Raw genomic sequence first — 17,919 nt, 5'->3', positions numbered from 1 at the left:
AGCGTGCATCGTCCCGTTACTCTGTGAAGTAAGAATATTCCAGTAACCTGCAACAGGGACAGAGGCAGAACACAGATGACAAGAACGATGAGTTTTCTTTCTACAGTCTTTCAGAACTCACGGGGCCACGTCGTAATCCACGTTTTAAAAAGAGGTTTCTGTCTGCATCTATTAACTTCAGACAAAAACATGGCAAAGATTTCAATTTAGGATAACATATAACTGTGGACTAATTTTCAGTTTGGGGAAGCGGCTTACATTTGTCTGCAATAAACCCTCATCCATTTGGATGTATTTAAACCATGATTTTGCTAAAGTAACTTGAACAAAAACATATAGTCCACCAGTGGGTGAAAGAGAAGGAAAAGATGCTCGACGCAGATTTTTTTAATATCTGGGAAGATTAGTGTTCACTACACTTTGCAACTGTATTTTATTGCAAATAGATTCCATCTGGGCTGTGGTTTTCACCAGCCACCAAGCCTGAGCAAAGAGCTGGGGGAAAGCTGATTCCAGGAGAACCCAATCAGCAGTAGGAACAAGCTGCCATCTGCCCGTGGGGAGCACGGCTACACGCACTGGGGCTCTACACAGATGTGGGGGTGAACCCAGGAGAAGCAACTGCTTGCAGCCTGTGCTCCTTCAGCCTCACATGCTGAGCTGATGGCAATTTACATACCTGCTATCTTTACTCCTTCAGGTGCCATCACCCTGGTTTCCAACGTCTTGTCCTCCAGATTCCCAAAAGCATAAAACCCCCACCCTGTATAGCCCCTACACCTCCCCCAAATGAACTTCAGGAAATGTGGTGGGATAGGATTGTCAAGCATTCAGCTTGGGTCTAGCTTAATTAATGATTAAGATTAATGATGAGCAGAGATACACATTTATCCTGGTGTATGGGAAAGCTCCAGAGCACAACAGTCTTTAACCGTGGGAGTAGCAATGGACAGATCCAACTGCAAGCCTCTACATGCCGTATGGCTCATGCCTTCAAAGAAAACACGAAACCAAAACACAAAGCAAATTACAGGAGCAGGATATGCATGGAATCCAAACAAGAAGATGAGTGCATTTGGGATGATGTAAATTACCAGGCTTTCGATTAAAAGCAAATCAGAAAGCTAATAGGCAAGAAACCAAATTGTCCCTCAACAAACCTGCACATCAGAGGCCTGGATATTTTCCACCTAACATTTTTCTGTACCTTGCATGCCAATAAAAGTTCTTCTGACCAAAGGATGAGATTTCTCAGGAACCGTGTTTGAGCCGACCACTGCGCTCCTCTGAATGGTGCCACTAACTAAACACATGAGCCAATGCAGGAACTACTTAGAGCTTAAAACCCAAGCCAACAGTGCACTCTGGCATGTGAGCACCCACCTCACTGTATTTTTTATTTAACAGTTTCATTAAACTGTTATTTAACTTTGGCTTTGGTACACTAGCTGGCTTCCAGACTAAGTTGAGTGTACTAACTATGTGAAACTGAGTATCCAAGCAGTAAATTTAAAGAACTACCAAAGTAATTTTGTATGGGGTAGAAGAGAGGAATCATAGACTCACAGAATGGTTTGGGTTGGAAGGGACCTTAAAGACCATCTAGTTCCAACTCCCCTGCCATGGGCAGGGACACCTTCCACTAGACCAGGTTGCTCAAAGCCTCATCCAGCCTGGCCTCCAACATTTCCAGGGAGGAAAAGGAAGTCAAAACCAAGTGAAGATTTCAACATTCACCTTGAAAGTCTAAGAGTTAAACCATAAAGACCTATTTTCCTGATGTATGGGGGGAAGTGGGAACAAAGAGCACGTCAAGAATTAAACTGCACTGCAGTTGTGAGATTAGGCACAGAGCCAGGAAAGAAAAGGGTTGTGTCAGACCTCCAGTCTATGTAACTGATCTTTTAAATGGGTTATTGGCAGCATAGTCTGGAAAATCACAGCAATTTGGTACTTCAGCAATAATGTTTTTAGTCTGTCTGTTTAGTGACCACAAAAGCGCAAACTGCTTAAAAACTATCTTGATTATTTTAATTAGGGTTGGATTATACTAGGTTTGGTCAAAAGGTATCTCACAGAAAGAAGAAACAATGCAGTATTTGGACATATATAAGCACCTATTAAGAGACAGTTAAAGTTTTAAGAACTCAGATGGGCATCTCATTGCACAGCAAGCTGGGACCAGCAATTCATATTGCCTAGTATTCTTCAGACATTCATTTTGTCACTTCTAATTATTTTTCCTTCTGTTTTCCTTTAATGAAAGGTTGCAATTATGTCGCAGGCTTTCACATTTCCTAATAGGAGAAAAAAAGCAAGCTATTCCAAGAAATGTCACATGGGCTGCTCTCGTGTTCTCAGACGTTATCAAACAACTGAATTATGTGCTTTGGACTGTCTCCCTCCTTTTACTATATATTTTTTTAAAAACTTTTCATACAACCCCCCTCTCAAAATGCCTAGTTTCATTAACTTTAATAGAAAACAAGAAAATCTGCACTAGAAATCTTTTAATGTACTTTTTAAACAGAACATTTATATAAAAACCAAACATGCATTCCTTGCCCTACTGCTTCTGACAGATATATTTATCTTTTTCCCAATAACTGAACAAGAGGGTATACTTTATATCATTAGAAATTTCTTTCCACACCTGATCTGCTTGAAAAGACAGCTGTACATAGCATGCAACATTTGATCTCCTGCATTCACAGAAGGTACCTGTTGACTGATACGCAGGAATACTTTTCCAAAACTGACCTAGTTTTCTCTCTGAAACAAAGCCTTTGCTGGTGATACTGTTCTCACGGTTTTCTTCGGCAGATGGAGGAACCAGCTAGAAGTATGTCATTTTTAGAGAAGGACAGAGAAATAATATTTAATTCATATTCTTTCTCACTTCGATTATTTCTACTAAAGAGTAACTTAAAAACTAGGAAAGTAAACACATCTGCAAACACATAACATCAGGTTCTGTGAGCCTGATGACCATGAATAAATAGTATATTCAAAATCCTGACGTTGGAAATGCATTAAGACTGAATGTGGTGGAAGAGGGCTGAGTGAAGGTGGCCTGCGCAGCCCTATTTCAGCCGGCTTGAGAATCAACAGAAAAATCTGGATCTGTTACAACACGTTTGTTTCCACAATACTCCTGCTGTACTCTGAAGGGACTGTTCAGTGCCTCTTTGTCCAACCTTCTCTCCTACAGCTTATCGGAGGCAGACAGCGTGAACTCGGTACTGAACCAAGCACTTCACCTGCCTGTGGCATTCATCACCTCGGTACTCTCACACAATGACAACACAGCAAAACTGGAAGAATAACTTTGCATAGAACTGGGAAAGCAAGCAAAAAAATACCAGAAACGTGTCATAACTTTGGATGTTCAATTTAAGACACTGAATAACATTATTCAGACAACATACTACCTTAAATGTTTTAAACACAGCTGCTACCACCAGCAGCTGCAAGAGGCCAGAAGAAAGCTTTTTATGGTGGCCCCAGCACGGCAAGCCTACAAGACCACTTTCATGGCAGTAGCAAGCGTAGATCCAGTTCTCCAGGTCAACATTTTAGTGTTTTAACCTTCTCTGCTTCACTCAAGTCACAATTTGAGTTTGATTTTTTCTTCAGCAGTGATCAAACTAGAGATCCCATGTGAAGAAATGGATGGTCATCATGTAACCAAAGCCAAAGCATTTGCACTCAAGATCAGAAACCTTTTCTGTTAGGAAAAAAAATCCCCTGTACGTTTTTGCTGTTTCATCCACATATTCTAAGCGTGTGGCCTTTGTTAGTGAAGGAAAAATAAAGTACTTACTACAGAAAATGTTTTACTGCACTGTGTTGTTAATAGTACAGCCTCACAAAAGGTGGAATTCTTAAGCTTCCACAAACCATCTAGTATAGGCCACAGAAACTACTGTTACATATATTACTTAAAGGTAAGATAGAGCAGGAGCTGCTGGGTAACTTTATGGGGCTGTGCATCCACTAGTACAATCACGCTGCTGCGACAGTACATGTTGAAAAACCCAGCTGTAAATTTCCCACTCTTCATTTTTTTCATGCATTATAAATAGTTCAGCACTTGAAATGGGGTGGGGTATGTATCATGATGTCACAAGAACTTCTGAGAACCTCTTGCAGACATATCAGAAGGGTTTCTTGAGTTGATTACTACTACATGAACCTATAAAGGGAGCCTTTCTCTCCCACATTTTAGTCATCAGAAGTCATTATAAGTGACAACAAGATTTTTTGCTTATAAAATTTTTGCCTGTTATTTACAGAAAACAGCAGCCTACGGCTCTGTTTTGTGAGGTCAAAAAAATGTAATCCTTCTCTGCACGTCAACCTCCAACTAAGTTTGATGCCATTAACCTCCTGAAACAAGCCTGCACAGGTAGCAAACTGCTTTCATCAGGGGTCAGAGAAGCCCGGCTATCTTCTACTCATCACTTCCTCAATTAGATTAATCCTCTCCACCCATAGCCTCATCCATCACTTCAGTTAATGCTTTATACTTAAATGGTGATTGGATTTACCAGCTCAGCATCGCTGTAATTACCTCTCAAAGCAATGCGCTGTTTCATCAATTCCATTCTAACTTTATTTGTCCTGAGAAGAAATCCAACACTTGACAGTCTTTCTAGAGTCATTAATGCTCTGGTGTTTTTGTGCTTTCTGAATTTTATTTTAATCACCTCCATGTTAAAAAGGAAAAAAAATTGTTATTTAAAACGTATCACAAACTACCCAAATTTTAATTAACAGCCAACATGAAAAACAAACCCAATTAATGGAAGAATGTTAAGACACAGAATATGCTAATAGCATATAAAACAGCAAAGAGGATAAAATGCTTCTAGAGTTATTCAACATAAGCAGCAACATTATGCCTACTCTTTGGTGATGCCTTAGTTTAAGTTATAAAGAAAAGCAATTAGATTATATCATTAAAATACTTATAAAAACAGAAGTTCTTAGCTAAGCTGTATTGTTAATAATGTTTCAGAATGAGTATGAAGTGCTTTTTTCCATTTCAGTTTCTAACAGTTCTGCTACAAAATCAAGAAGATAGGAACAATTAGCTGAAATACTGTATTGTAAAAATCAGAACACCTTCCACTATCTCCTCAAATGAATTCAGCTTCTCCTAAACACTAATTTAGTGGACAATTCACATAGCACAAAATTCACCTATTTCAGTAATTGCCGTTAACCTATACTGATGACAAACTTCAGAAGATGGCAAAAAAGGCCAGAAAAAGCTAAGCAAGTTTGCAATTCTTAGTGTTCGTTTTAGGGCACTGACTCCCAATTAGGAACAATTTGTATTAGGACAACTGATGAGAACACTGCCCCTGGCTGCGCCCCTCTGCTCCTCTCTATCACGGGCGACTGAGCTCCCTGCCAAGCAGACCCTGAACCACTGCAACAGGCAAACCACTGCTGGCACAAGTCTTGGTTTTCCTTAGATTTTCAGGGGTAAGAACAACCTACAGCTCAGTATGCACAGTATGGAAAAGGGAAATCTTTTTATCCATCCTACTGCAAGTCAGAACCTGTGTTACAGACGCTCCACACTGCTTCGTGTCTTGTTCACCTTCAGCAGCTCAAGTGCTTGAGGAGCAAGTGGTAGATTCATGTGGGTTTTGTTTGTTTATTGTTTTTTGTTTGTTTGTTTTAAAGAATAATTTAGGAGGCCCCCACTGGAGCATTTCTCACTGAAATTTTAGAAATTTACTTTCCAATTTAATGAAAAAGCTTACATCAGTGAGAACTTGTTTGTTTTAATGTGAGTGACAAGATGGCTTGACAAAAGGTGAATACTCAACAGAGATGAAATGTTAATTTTCTTTTTCCTCCCGTGAACATGTTTCCAATGAAGAATTTAGCCTTGGCACCTTCCTTTTTCTTGATCGATGATAACACTGTATCTTTAGAATAGCAAAAACTTCAAACGGACTCCAGATACCCTATTTCTATGTTCCTCAGACACATCTTCTGGGCTCAGAGGTGGATTTCCAATTAAACCGCAGATTTCTGACTCTAGCACAAGACAACATCAACAGCAAGAACAATGGGAGAGAAGGAGGGAAGAATGGTCGATATACATGCTATCACTGCACGCTACATAAAAGTATGAGGAAGCAGAAATTGAAGTATTTAAGACATATTAAGAATCTCAAGGAGCTGCGCCCCCACCTCCCTCATCTCTTCAGCAATCACGTTCCATATCCAGGCACGGTTCAGGGCCTGACTCTTCCTCAGGCATGCTGCACCTCCCTGCTGCCTGGGGCCTCCAACACGCCAGGGTCCCCGTGGTCACCGCAAGGGTTTATTCCAGGTGCTGGAGCTGGCCTCCCTGCAGGCACACCTCAGCGACGGACACCCAGCTGCTGATGGCCTACACAGGACAACTTCAGCCTTCCGGTACCTGAAGAGGGCCTACAAGGAAGCTGGGGGGGAATTTTTACAAGGGCCTGTAGTGACAGGACAAGGGGTAACAGGTTTAAATTGAAAGTGGGGAGGTTTAGATTAGATATCGGGAAGAAGTTCTTCCCGGAGAGCATGGCGAGGCACTGAACAGGTTGCCCAGAGAAGTTGTGGATGCCGATCCCTGGAAGTGTTCAAGGCCAGGCTGGATGAGGCTTTGAGCAGCCTGGTCTAGTGGAAGGTGTCCCTGCCCATGGCAGGGGGGTTGGAACGAGATGGTCTTTAAGGTCCCTTCCAACCCAAACCATTCTGTGATTTTATGATATGGTTGACAGCCTGTCCATTTAAGGCTCTCTGGGGACAAAACACAGAAATCTGTCTTAGAAATGGGAGGAGGCAAAGCGTATCAACACCACCACCTTAATCCTCCTAGTTTTGCCCTTTTTTCCCCTCCATGTTCAAGTCGTGCTTGTTTCTTCCAGCTGTGGTTCAGGTGCCAAAGAGACTAAACTACCCATGAGAGAAACAGAGGAGGAAGATCAGAGCAATTTGGTTACTGCTTCTTAACCTCCCTTGTCAGTTGATATGTAACGGCCAGAAACATGCCCAGGTCAAACAATTCCATAAAGACTCTTCTTTCGTGCTCTATTTCCAAATACATATTCTGGGGGTGGATGAAGAGATGAGCGGGGGAAAAAGAAGGGCAAGAGAAACACAGGGAGATGTAATGGGGAGAAATGGGACAAGAAGATCTCATGCTCTGGATAGCCGTTGTCGATGAACTCCGAGTACAGAGAACACTGAAGAACAGCCACACCGGCTGCAGCGTTCGCCTGCCTTCACAATGTTAACACCAACAGCTTCCCGATTCCTGTCCACACTAAATCTCCCACTGCTCTGGCACGCTCTACAGACCCAAACAAAGGGAATTAAGCAGTGGTTAGTCAAAGAAAGAGAATTCCCCAAGTATAGATATGACTAAACCCCATTAAATTTTACTTTTAATATATATATATACACACACTGACTCTTGTCTAAAACCAGATTTACTTGCTTATGCGTCACTATTTAGACTTGGGGCATTTTTCTCAAACACGTGCCACAGGCAGACACCGCAATTGCCTGCCTGCCCACTTGGTGTCAAGGCAGCAGCATGACACACCACGAGGACTCGGTGTGTGTTGTATGAGGTCACAGCACTATATGACCGTGGCCAATTTAAACACACTTTGTGACAGCCTGATTTAATGACAGCACTCAGGGGAATTTTGATGGTAACTGATTTGATGTTGAGGTTAACTCACAGACATTTCTGAAGGGAAGACGCTAGGTAAAATGTGTGTTGACATCTTTGTACCACTTGTCATACACAAAGACATAAAAAAGTGCTAGAAAGTGAAAGAAATAAAATGCAAGTTTCCTCCATGTCAAGTGAGGATCTTTAACAAATTACGCAGCAAAGCAATTCTGTCAAGCCCCTGTGACTCCTCTTTCTCAAATGCTAGAACAAGACTGATAATTAAAAGCATAGGGTCTCACCTGGAAAGAATTCAGCATAACAGGCACATTTATAATAGTGCTTCCACCGTTGGAAAAAAATGACAAGTTTTAAAAGCCTTTCAGGATTTCTTGTATTAGACTTGGAGGAAGCAATTAAGAAAACACTTTTTTTTTTAAATACCATTGACAAAAAAGCTCTTTATGGAGTCAGAAAGGATACAGCACTTCAACTACTTTTTTTGCAGCATCTGGGAGATGAGCACTCATCCTTAAGCTCAGTCTGGTACAGGGTTGCAAAACCAGAGAACATCATCATTACCATGCAACATAGCACAAATTTATTTTAGTTTTACTTCACAGATGCCCAATTATCAGCACAAACTGGACTGCACCCTATTGGATTATTTATTGTCATTAAAAAAACTACGATATTAAATATTCTAAAGGCAAGTATGAACAAACCATAAAACTTCACCTGGCAGAAGTATACAAGAAACTGTAAACCAAACCCTTATAAAACACACTACCCCCTACAATGCAACATTTACAACACCTCCCAGTCATTACATCAGCCTCAACATACATCTTATACACCAAACAGACAGAGTTAATTTGGCCTAACCTGCTGAGGGAAAAACAAAGATAAATTAAATCTCCTATTTTGGACCTTCAAAATATATTCAGATTGTCTTGAAAAATAAGACTTGACTGAAATTAAGGCACTGTCTTCTGCTCCTGAGCCACAGGACTTAAAGAAAGGCTTTCTATATAACTCTCAACAATGAGATTTATTGTGCCTCAGTTTCCCTGCTGTGAAAGAAGAAAATGACAGCAGCCTGTGTGGTAGGAACGAAGGCCTGGGAGGCCTCCTGCTGAGTGACAGGCAGGTCAGGAGAGGCACGTATGAGACAGATGTGGACAGAGAAAACTTGGAAGTTTTCCAGTTGGACACCGCTCCTGAAGACGTTCATTCTTGGACATGAAGGACAGCAAAGCTTCCAGCAAGTGCACAGGTACAGGCAGGAGGGCCACGAGGCTGTGCTGAGTCTCAAGGGCAGCCAGAGCTTGCCTGTCACTTGACTGAGCTGTAGCTACGCAGGGAGAGCTCTGCACCTACGCTGAAAGCTAGCACCTGCATCTGGCTGTCCCTCAGGCAGTCTTCAAGGTAAATTTTAATTAAAGGTGTGGAGAACAGCAAGGAACACCACTCCTGAAAAACGCTCGTGACCTCTTAGTCAGAGTTACACGCTATTTCAGGACGAGCATGGCATGATGCAATTTCAAAAGCATGGGCAGATCCTGCTACTTGGCCTCCGGAACAAAAAGGGGGTATGTCACACCCATCACCAAAATACACCCTCCTTCCCCCAAGTACTGCCGACAAGCCACATCCTTTCCTGCTCAGATGCAGGTGGCAGTCAGATGCCAGGCAGGAAGAATGGCTGACTGAGGGCTCTGCAGCCCAAGCTGCCTCCCTGAGCACTCCGATGGCACAGATGCTGCTGAGCTTCACTTCCTCCCGTGCGGAAGGTAACACCCACCACAAAATGAGAAAGACAGTGCAGTCCTCCAGAGTCGTGAGTAAAAATACAAGACAGTCTGAAGAAGAGTGTTCACAAGATTAATGACTTCAATGTGGTTCCTCTATTGAGAATCATAAATGCAAATATTTTAAAATTTAGTTTGAATAGTTTGAGATATAAAGTTACTTCAAAATACACTTGCTGGATTCTGCTTTGTCACGACGGGAGTTTTGAGAAATGAGGATATATAATTTGCTTTTCAAGTTGGCACCTCTACCTCAAATGTCACCTTCAGTTTGACCTGGGTGCCTTAAAGCAGCCACAGCCCTTCTGTAGGCCCATGTGCGAAGGCACACAGTAATCACTGTGCCACCACCCACTAACGGGGGTTTGTGCCCAGAATCTCCCAGTGGTGTTTCACAGAGACGGGAGTGTGAAGCAGCCAGCCTAGAGGTTTCGCTCCCCAGGAGAAGTATGGGGCATAGGCAGGGTGAGAGACAAACCCACAGCTACAGAGCAGAAGGCTCCACAGCCAGACGTGAGAAACAAGGACATGAAATTCTGCAGCTGGCGGCATCTACAGCAGACTTGTTTCTGCTTAGGTGTGAGGAGTGGACCACTTGGCAACTCAATACCAAACAAACAGATATGCATGGCAAAAGCATCTAAAAGGCCTTATTCGTACAACTGAACCAAATCCAGATTTTAATAAAACAAATAAATAGAAGAAAGAGCAATTACTGAAGTACTCACGTGGTACTGGCAACTAATTTTAGCCAGAAACCATGACTTCTGGGTATAAAGGGGTAAAAAAGTCAACCTAGTAACTGGTTCAACAGGAATGCTGTTGAATTCCTGTCACACAATGCAGCAGGGTAATGACACAAAATTCTTCTCCTAAAGGACCAGCTCACGTCTCCTAATTTTCCTATCTTTGCATGAACAAAGTACTCGTAGCAGTGGCCACAAAAATGACCGGCACAGCAAAGACAAGAACTCCCCGGCATGACTGAGGTCCCACCTTGAAACGCACAGCGCATCTCTCCTGACCTGCAGTGCTCCCTGTGCGTGCTGAACGGCCAACAACGGGACGACACCCACAACTTGCGCCCAGTTGGTCTGACACAAGTAAAAGCTATCACAATTCCCAAGTGAGGAAAACACGCTGATGGATGCTTTGCCCAACTGATTTAACAGCATACCCACTGCCTGCTCAGAGCGGGCTCCAGGAAGAACCCAAACCTCCTCTGACAGAGGGCTTTGCTTCCGAGCTGCCGAGCAGCAGGGTAGGTGTTAGCCGACGCACGAGGCACCAGCCCCTTTCTTCTCCCTTTGTGCAGCGTCATGCCAAGGATGTGCTCACACACAAAGGGGTTTTGAACTCTTTGGAAGGCTTCAGGACAAAGCAAACACTGTCAGTGTGAGATCACCCGTGTAAGGTGAAAACACGCAGACCTAAGCAAACCCTTCAAACAGAGGTGGTGTTATAGCAGAGAATATTGTGAACCTAGCATTAGCAAAGTATGCCCCTACTTTACACTTCCTTTCTCCTCCCTCATATTCAGCTTAGGACAAAGGCGCATATATTATTTATATGCACACAAACATATGCTCATATATGTATGAATATACGCAGACAAAGTTTGAAGTACCACCTACTGCTGCATGAGAAATTAATAGTTTTTAAAAATATGACTGAATTTCATTATTGTTTCTGGCTCTAGCACACACAGTTTGTATGCAGTCGGGAAGCTGAAGAGGCAGCAAGAAATATGAGTGAGTCAGTGTAAAATAACTACAAATTGCTTGGTTCTTCATCTGCAGTTGAAATATAAGTGGCCCATAAAAGAGGATCCTTTCAATTTCCTTTTCCATGCACTTCTTTAGGACAGGAGTGGGGGGGGGAAAAGAAATTTTCAGTATTTGCTTGGAACTAGAGAAATGGACTCAAATGCAATTACAGCTTCTACTCCTAAAGGATACAAAATATATGAAGTTATTCTTGAACTCATCTCTTCAGATATTAAACTGCTTTATGAGGACCAAAACAGACTAGAATAGTAAATTAAACGTTCAGTGACAAACATGAAAAAGATGGAATAACAGGAATCTGTCTTACAAACAAAACTAGTCTATACACACTCCTGTGAGCCCTTTTATTTAAAAAATTTTAGGCATCTGATCAGATATATGAAAAGTTCTGTATCTATGTATTTTACATATAGGCATATATAATAAATATGAGATAGGTAATAGATATATAAGGTCTATGTAACTATCTTGTGTGCATAGGTGTATATATATATGTGATGAAAAAGGGCAAATCTGTCTCAATTAGAACAAGGTCTGTACTCATTTTTTATTCTAAGACATGTTCCAATCAGAATCTGAATAAAATATGCAGAAGTGGCACAGCAGCAGTCCAAAGGCTGGTTTACAAATCTCACTGAAAGGGTTATAAATTATGACACTTTGACAGCTGTTGGAAGTTCAAGTCAGTAAAAAGCCTGAAGGTGTCAAGGCAGAAGGTGCAGTGTTGCTTGACACCGGTTTCTTGCGTCAAAGAGCCCTGACCATTCAGTCCCATTCATGACAGTAAATTACAATGGGGAAATATTTATTTTAATTAAACTTATTTCATTATTCAAAGAACTCTTCCCTGCAAGACTTACTAATGATTTGACAGGAGAGATTTAGATGCCCACTGTGACACGGTTTCCAATTTTTCATTGTATTCATGACTTCTTTGCACCAAATTACAGCAATTCAATCTCTGTCCTGCACCTCTACACTGTTCCTGAACTTGTTTCCATCTAGATTATACTTAACACAATTCAGAACCATTAACATTCCACATTATTCACTTAATTCAGTCCCCATTTATTTTCAGGGTTTTCCTTGACACTACCTGTAATCTGCCCCAAGTTTTTGATTTAGTGTATTACTTATAAAAGATGCAGTATCATCACCTAAGAAGTAGAAAGGCTGCATTAGCACAGTATGCAGTAACGGAAGTCTAGGGAGCACAAATAGAATTGAAATGCAGATCTCAGTTTTATGAAGAAAGCCATCTTAGAGAGTTGTTCGAATTCAGCAGCAAAGATGCAACACTGTTCTCTGACCAACTGCTGTCTAACACACTCAGAGTCATATGAAAAGGCTTTGACAGCACCAGACCACTCAGTTACAACACAGTCCTAAGCCATATTTGGCTCAAAATCAGCCTACATGCACAGGAGATGTTAAAGGGTAAAGATAGGCACGGTATTTTCCACGGCACTGTCTTGTAAAGGAAACCTCCATACTCCAACTTAACAGTAGCGTATTAATGAATCAAAGGCTAGCTATTAAAACAGATTTTCTTTTAGATGCCACTTAGAAAGTAATTTTCAGCAGAAAAAAATATTCTTACGGTAATAATGGCACACAGATAACGTCTGTTATGGAAGATGACATTTCAAAACCTCCAGTGTTGGCTGAGTATCTGCTGCAGTACCCCAGACTGCACATGAAGCATCTTAAGAGTACAATATTTAACATGTAGTTGTCAAAAAGTATGTATTTAAGCATTTTTCTTATCAATACAGCCACAGTTCTCACTGAAGAAAAAAAAGAGCATCAAAAGCACAGTAACTATATTAACAACAAGTTTTTCTGTAGAAAGTGAAAAATAAACGAGTAGGGCACTGATGTTTTCCACCACTGTAGTTGCAAGCTCACTTAGAAGAAGCAGCAGTGACCCACACTGAGGTCTTTTAGACATATTTTTGGGATCTTTAATAAGGTGATAATAACAAGTTGAAGGGTAGAAAATCACTCTTACCTTCCATCTGCATAGTCTGCATCTGCGCCACCCCACCAGACATCTGAATCGTCATCTTCGGCATCAGCTGAATCAAGATTGTCACTTTCTTCTGCTAACGGGCAGCAAACAAACTCCACACCACGAAACTTGTCGATCCCACAGGGCAGCAGCATGCCATAGTCATGCAGATTCATGCTCTTCTCACTACAGGACTACAGAAAACAGCAACGCTATTGTCACGGAGGAAGCCAGAAAAAGTGTCACAGACCTCTAGCAAACAAGGGCCACGTGGTGCCTCAGGAGGTTTAAGTGGGTGAACCTCACTATCTATGAATTTTGAAACACAATTTAGAGTGGTCAGATGTGCATCCACTACCTACACTGTAGGTAGCTCTCTCCTGTGTCTGCGTGACCACCGTAAGCAACAAGCTCTCCCTTTGCCTGCCCTTTAGCCCTTGTCAGTAGGGAAGGGCTTATCTCCTCCCATACACTTGACAACTCCATATCCTCTTGCCTAGAATTCTCACAGGCTCTGCCTCATAAACCCAAAACTCGAAGGCAGAATAATAACTTCATGTATTAATCCTGATCCTGACATTAATGTTATTAAGGATTTTACTGCAAGACAGGTTAACGTTTAAAATATATGATATACTGGAAGCAGACTGTATCTGGTCTGAGACCTGCCACTAGACTGCCTCCTGGCATTGTTTGGAAAACACTCAGTCATGCATAATTCTACCTTAAAAATATAGTGACGTAGGACAGGTGAAAAAAAGGAAAATAGTTTAGTGGTGCAGTGCCGATGTTCTCCTAGGCTATGCCATTCCCCCTTTGCAAGTACTCAAGATGGACTAGAATCTGCCTGGCATGAAGGTTCGTGCTTCATATGCTTTATTTGACGGGCAACAGAATGATTCAAGCAAGAACTGAAAATCTGAAAAGCTGCTAAGCACATTTCCATTTTGATCTCCAGAAGGTGGGATAACATACAAACTAAGAGGTTCCAAACAAAGCAGCAGCCAGAAATCTTCTTGAAGCTCATCTCAGTTTTCATTCCAGCAACCTTTCTACATAAGGACAAAAATGTCCAAAACGCATCAGCAATTATAACATTAGATTTATTTCTGTTTTCAGTAAAGCACTGGTAAATTGTAAAAACTCTGTGCCTGACTGCGAAATACCTTTGACTAATCCTATGCCTTATCAGCTCCCCTAGCCTTTTATGCTGAATTTCACACACTGCATTCTTTGAGGCCTGTTTGATCTCTGCGAAGCACCCGGCATACCAATATCTAAGTTGTGGACAGTGCCGAGGCATCAGGGATCAACCTTTAGTTCCAGAGCAGCACTACCACAGGAAGACAGAGGAGGCAGAATACACAATGGGTGGGTGAGCGGATGTGGGGAAAAACAACAGTGCTACGAAACAGGGTCAGTGCCCAAAGGTCAGCGTTAAGTACCCAGTCGTGGACTCCGATGTGCTCAGCAGAGTGACTCCTATTTCCTACCTCACAAAGCAGAACAAAAAGGCATTCACTCAAACATTCCTAAGTACTGCTTTTTGTTTTCCGTGTCACTGCTATATGCAAACTCATCCTCAGAAGAGTGTTACAGCTGTAAAGTCATCAGGAAGTTTTAAGAGAGATGAACATACCTCTTTAGCAACAGTATGCCAGTGTAGGTGAGTTTCACACACATCCATCCTTTCCTGATGAAGGAACTTGCACTTGTCTGGTACCAGAAGGGCATCACTCACAAACTCACCCACTGAAAGGAAAACAAACAAACAGAAAAACGTTATTTTTGCTTCCAGTACCTCATCCTTTTAAACCTTTAGCTAGGCACAGGGCAGCTTTTGGAATGAGTGGCAGGTCTGTGTGAAAAGAATGGAACAGTTTCTAAACAGTGCTTCTGTTATCACCTGCTTCAAACTTTCCACCTGAAAGCAGCTCCCGCCTGATCTGAGAGATGCATTAGATCATGAAAACTTCCATATACCCAGCGTGAAGCTTGCAGGACTCAAAGACGTGCGTGGTGCAACACCAGGAGTCAGGAGTTGGTGGACCCAGCTCCTGGAAGGGGAGTGCAGTGATGGGGAAGGACAATTACATCTGAGCAGTGGTAGGTAGCGAAGGTTTGAAGTGCTTCGAAGTACTTTGTTTTTCCACAAACAAATCTGACACCAACACATTGTTTCAAAGAGTTTGAGAGTATTTCTACTGAATCACAGAACTAAGAGCAACATAGTCCACTTAGTTATTTTTGTTGATGCAGCCTCTTTGTTGCAACCTCCTTTCATCAGCCACATGAATTCAGGTTAGCCCAGAAGGTTGATGAGCAAGTGGAGCTCATCAGCCAGGGAACAACATGATTCATGGGTCACCTGAGTGTCTGCTCAGACTGAAGTGGCAAAAAAGGCTCTTTACCAAGGACATAACTGACCAGAGAGATTGTGCTGTCTTCAGCCGTAAGACAAAAATTTACACGCTAATGAAAAACAGTGCTCCCAGCTTCAGTGCTAACGAATACAAAGAAACTGCTGACAAGGTACGTGACTTATTAGATTAAAATCACTGTAATTCTGTACAATTCTGGCATTGCAATTAAATAACCCCAACCCCCCTCAAAGATATTTTTTAAGATTAAAAATTACGGAGCATTTCTGAGAAGTTAATACACAGAACAGACATTGGACTGTGAGAGCACATGGCTCAGCTGGCATAAATCATCAGCTCCCTGAAGCACACTTGCCTGTAACCTCCAAAAAACAACAGCCTCTCTATGTTAAATGAACAAACCAAAGTGGCCCAGTAGCTGCACAGATGCAATACCAGGTTAATTGATCAAAATGAGATGACTACAAGTTTACTGTTCAGTAGAGGGTTGTCTCGGGGAGCTGATGAAGTCAGTTTTAAAAATAAGAAACACCAAATGCACCGGGAGAAAGCAGAGTTCAGCAAATAGATGTATATACCTTTGCTAATCACCCAGACATGTATTTCACATGAAATTCCTTGCTATATGTCAGTAGTTTTGATCTGAAGCCTTTAAAAGCCAGTCAGTTTACTAGGGGAAAACCAAGAATTTTGTTATCTTTATCCTTCAGTGACATACTCTAATGCCTGCAAATTATTAGCAGAAATGCCTTCTAGAGATGTCCAAAATATACTTGTGAAAATAATGAGTTAAAACACTTTTTGGTAACCCAAAATACAAAATTGACAGCTTCTGTTAAGTCTCTGCTCCCAGTGGTATCTCACCCAAAGCTTGCACAGATATTTATCCGAATAAATTTACACCTTGTTCTTAGTTACACTTGTCTTTGTAGGGAACCATCCTCATACCCAAAGTCACTCAGTACATAACTAACTGCTAATGCTTCAGTTTAGCCAAGTACCTAAGCGCTAAGCAGGCATGCGGGTTTTTTGCTGAAGACTGACAGAGTACCCCAACTTTGCTGTCCTAGGACACGCGGCTTCATGCAGAACTGCAGTTATACTTTGCTGGCTGTTCAAGCATGCAGATCATTCAGAGCAGTCTTTATGGCAAATGCTTCTATGAAACTGATAAAGAAATAAAAATTCTAGACTGCATTTTACTCCAGCGAACTAGAACAGATTTCAGAAGTTGTGCATACAATCCCGCATGCAGCAACCCCAGGTCATCTGACTTCTGCCTATCCCTGCATGATGCTATTGCATTCACCCTAACAACCCATAATGTTGTCAAAATACTGTATGTGAAATTAAAAAGCAATTAATGCTATTATATCTCATCACTCAGAAAAATAAGCTTACATCATTTCAGCAAAAGTGACAAATACTGATGTATCACTGCATTACAGACATCAAACACAAAATGGAAAGCTATACGTCAAAAACTCCAGGTAACACAGCCCGGGCTTTAGTGTGATTAACAGTATGTAATTAACCTAAAAAAAAAAAAATTGAGTGTTCGATTATATCAACCAACATATATCAAAATACTAAAGACGTCAGACATTTTAACATAACAAAGTATGGTATTAAATTTGACTTTTATATACATAACACGCATCTGCTTTATGAAATTAGATTCCTTAAAAATAAGGTAACAGCATCCTCACAGTAAACCAAATCATCATTTTGAGTGAGGTTCCATTTTGCAATCTACTGCTGAACTTCACAGAAAAACACAGTTCATTGGAACAAGCCCCCTCCAGTTTGCAGAAGGAAAGGAGATGGGGAAAAGGGCGGTGGCTTAATATAACATCCCATTATTAACATATTATTTAGAAGTGTGCAAACCTGAGCAGTAGCAATCATTTGCAGCTCTGCATGAGTGCTACTGCCTTAAATTCTATTTTTTATTACAGATAAGGTTTAATTCTGCCCTTATTTACACACACAGAGCTCACACCATAGAAACATTTTTCCTTCATTTTATTATAGTTATTAGTGAAGTTTAAATGCAAAGCTTTGATTTTTAATTAATAAATTAACATTCAAGTGGCAGTTGGATGAACTAAACTGAGTTCAGATAAGAACCGCAACATTTATTTGCCTGAGCTAGTCTAATAGAAACACAAATCCATCAGAAAGCAGCACTTCAAACACTTGATTTATGGACAAGCTTCCACCTGTATCCCACCATTACACATTTAAC

At 41.3% G+C, this 17,919-nt stretch overlaps 1 protein-coding gene across 1 annotated transcript in view; it reads right to left on the bottom strand.

Annotated features, from left to right (window-relative positions):
• APP (amyloid beta (A4) precursor protein) overlaps nucleotides 1-17,919 on the bottom strand; it is a gene marked incomplete at its 5' end in the record, with an annotated part of 149,423 nt that overhangs the window by 98,403 nt on the left and 33,101 nt on the right. Inside the window, 2 exons of the mRNA XM_010148064.1 lie at nucleotides 13,291-13,484; nucleotides 14,930-15,042. Of these exons, the coding sequence (XP_010146366.1) occupies nucleotides 13,291-13,484; nucleotides 14,930-15,042 (307 nt within the window). The remainder of the gene's footprint in view (nucleotides 1-13,290; nucleotides 13,485-14,929; nucleotides 15,043-17,919) is intronic.

This window comes from Eurypyga helias, unplaced genomic scaffold (assembly GCF_000690775.1).
Source record: "Eurypyga helias isolate BGI_N326 unplaced genomic scaffold, ASM69077v1 scaffold8263, whole genome shotgun sequence".
Taxonomy (NCBI): Eukaryota; Metazoa; Chordata; class Aves; order Eurypygiformes; family Eurypygidae; genus Eurypyga; species Eurypyga helias.
Note: the sequence above shows the minus strand (reverse complement) of the source record. Positions and strands in the feature narration are given on the sequence as shown.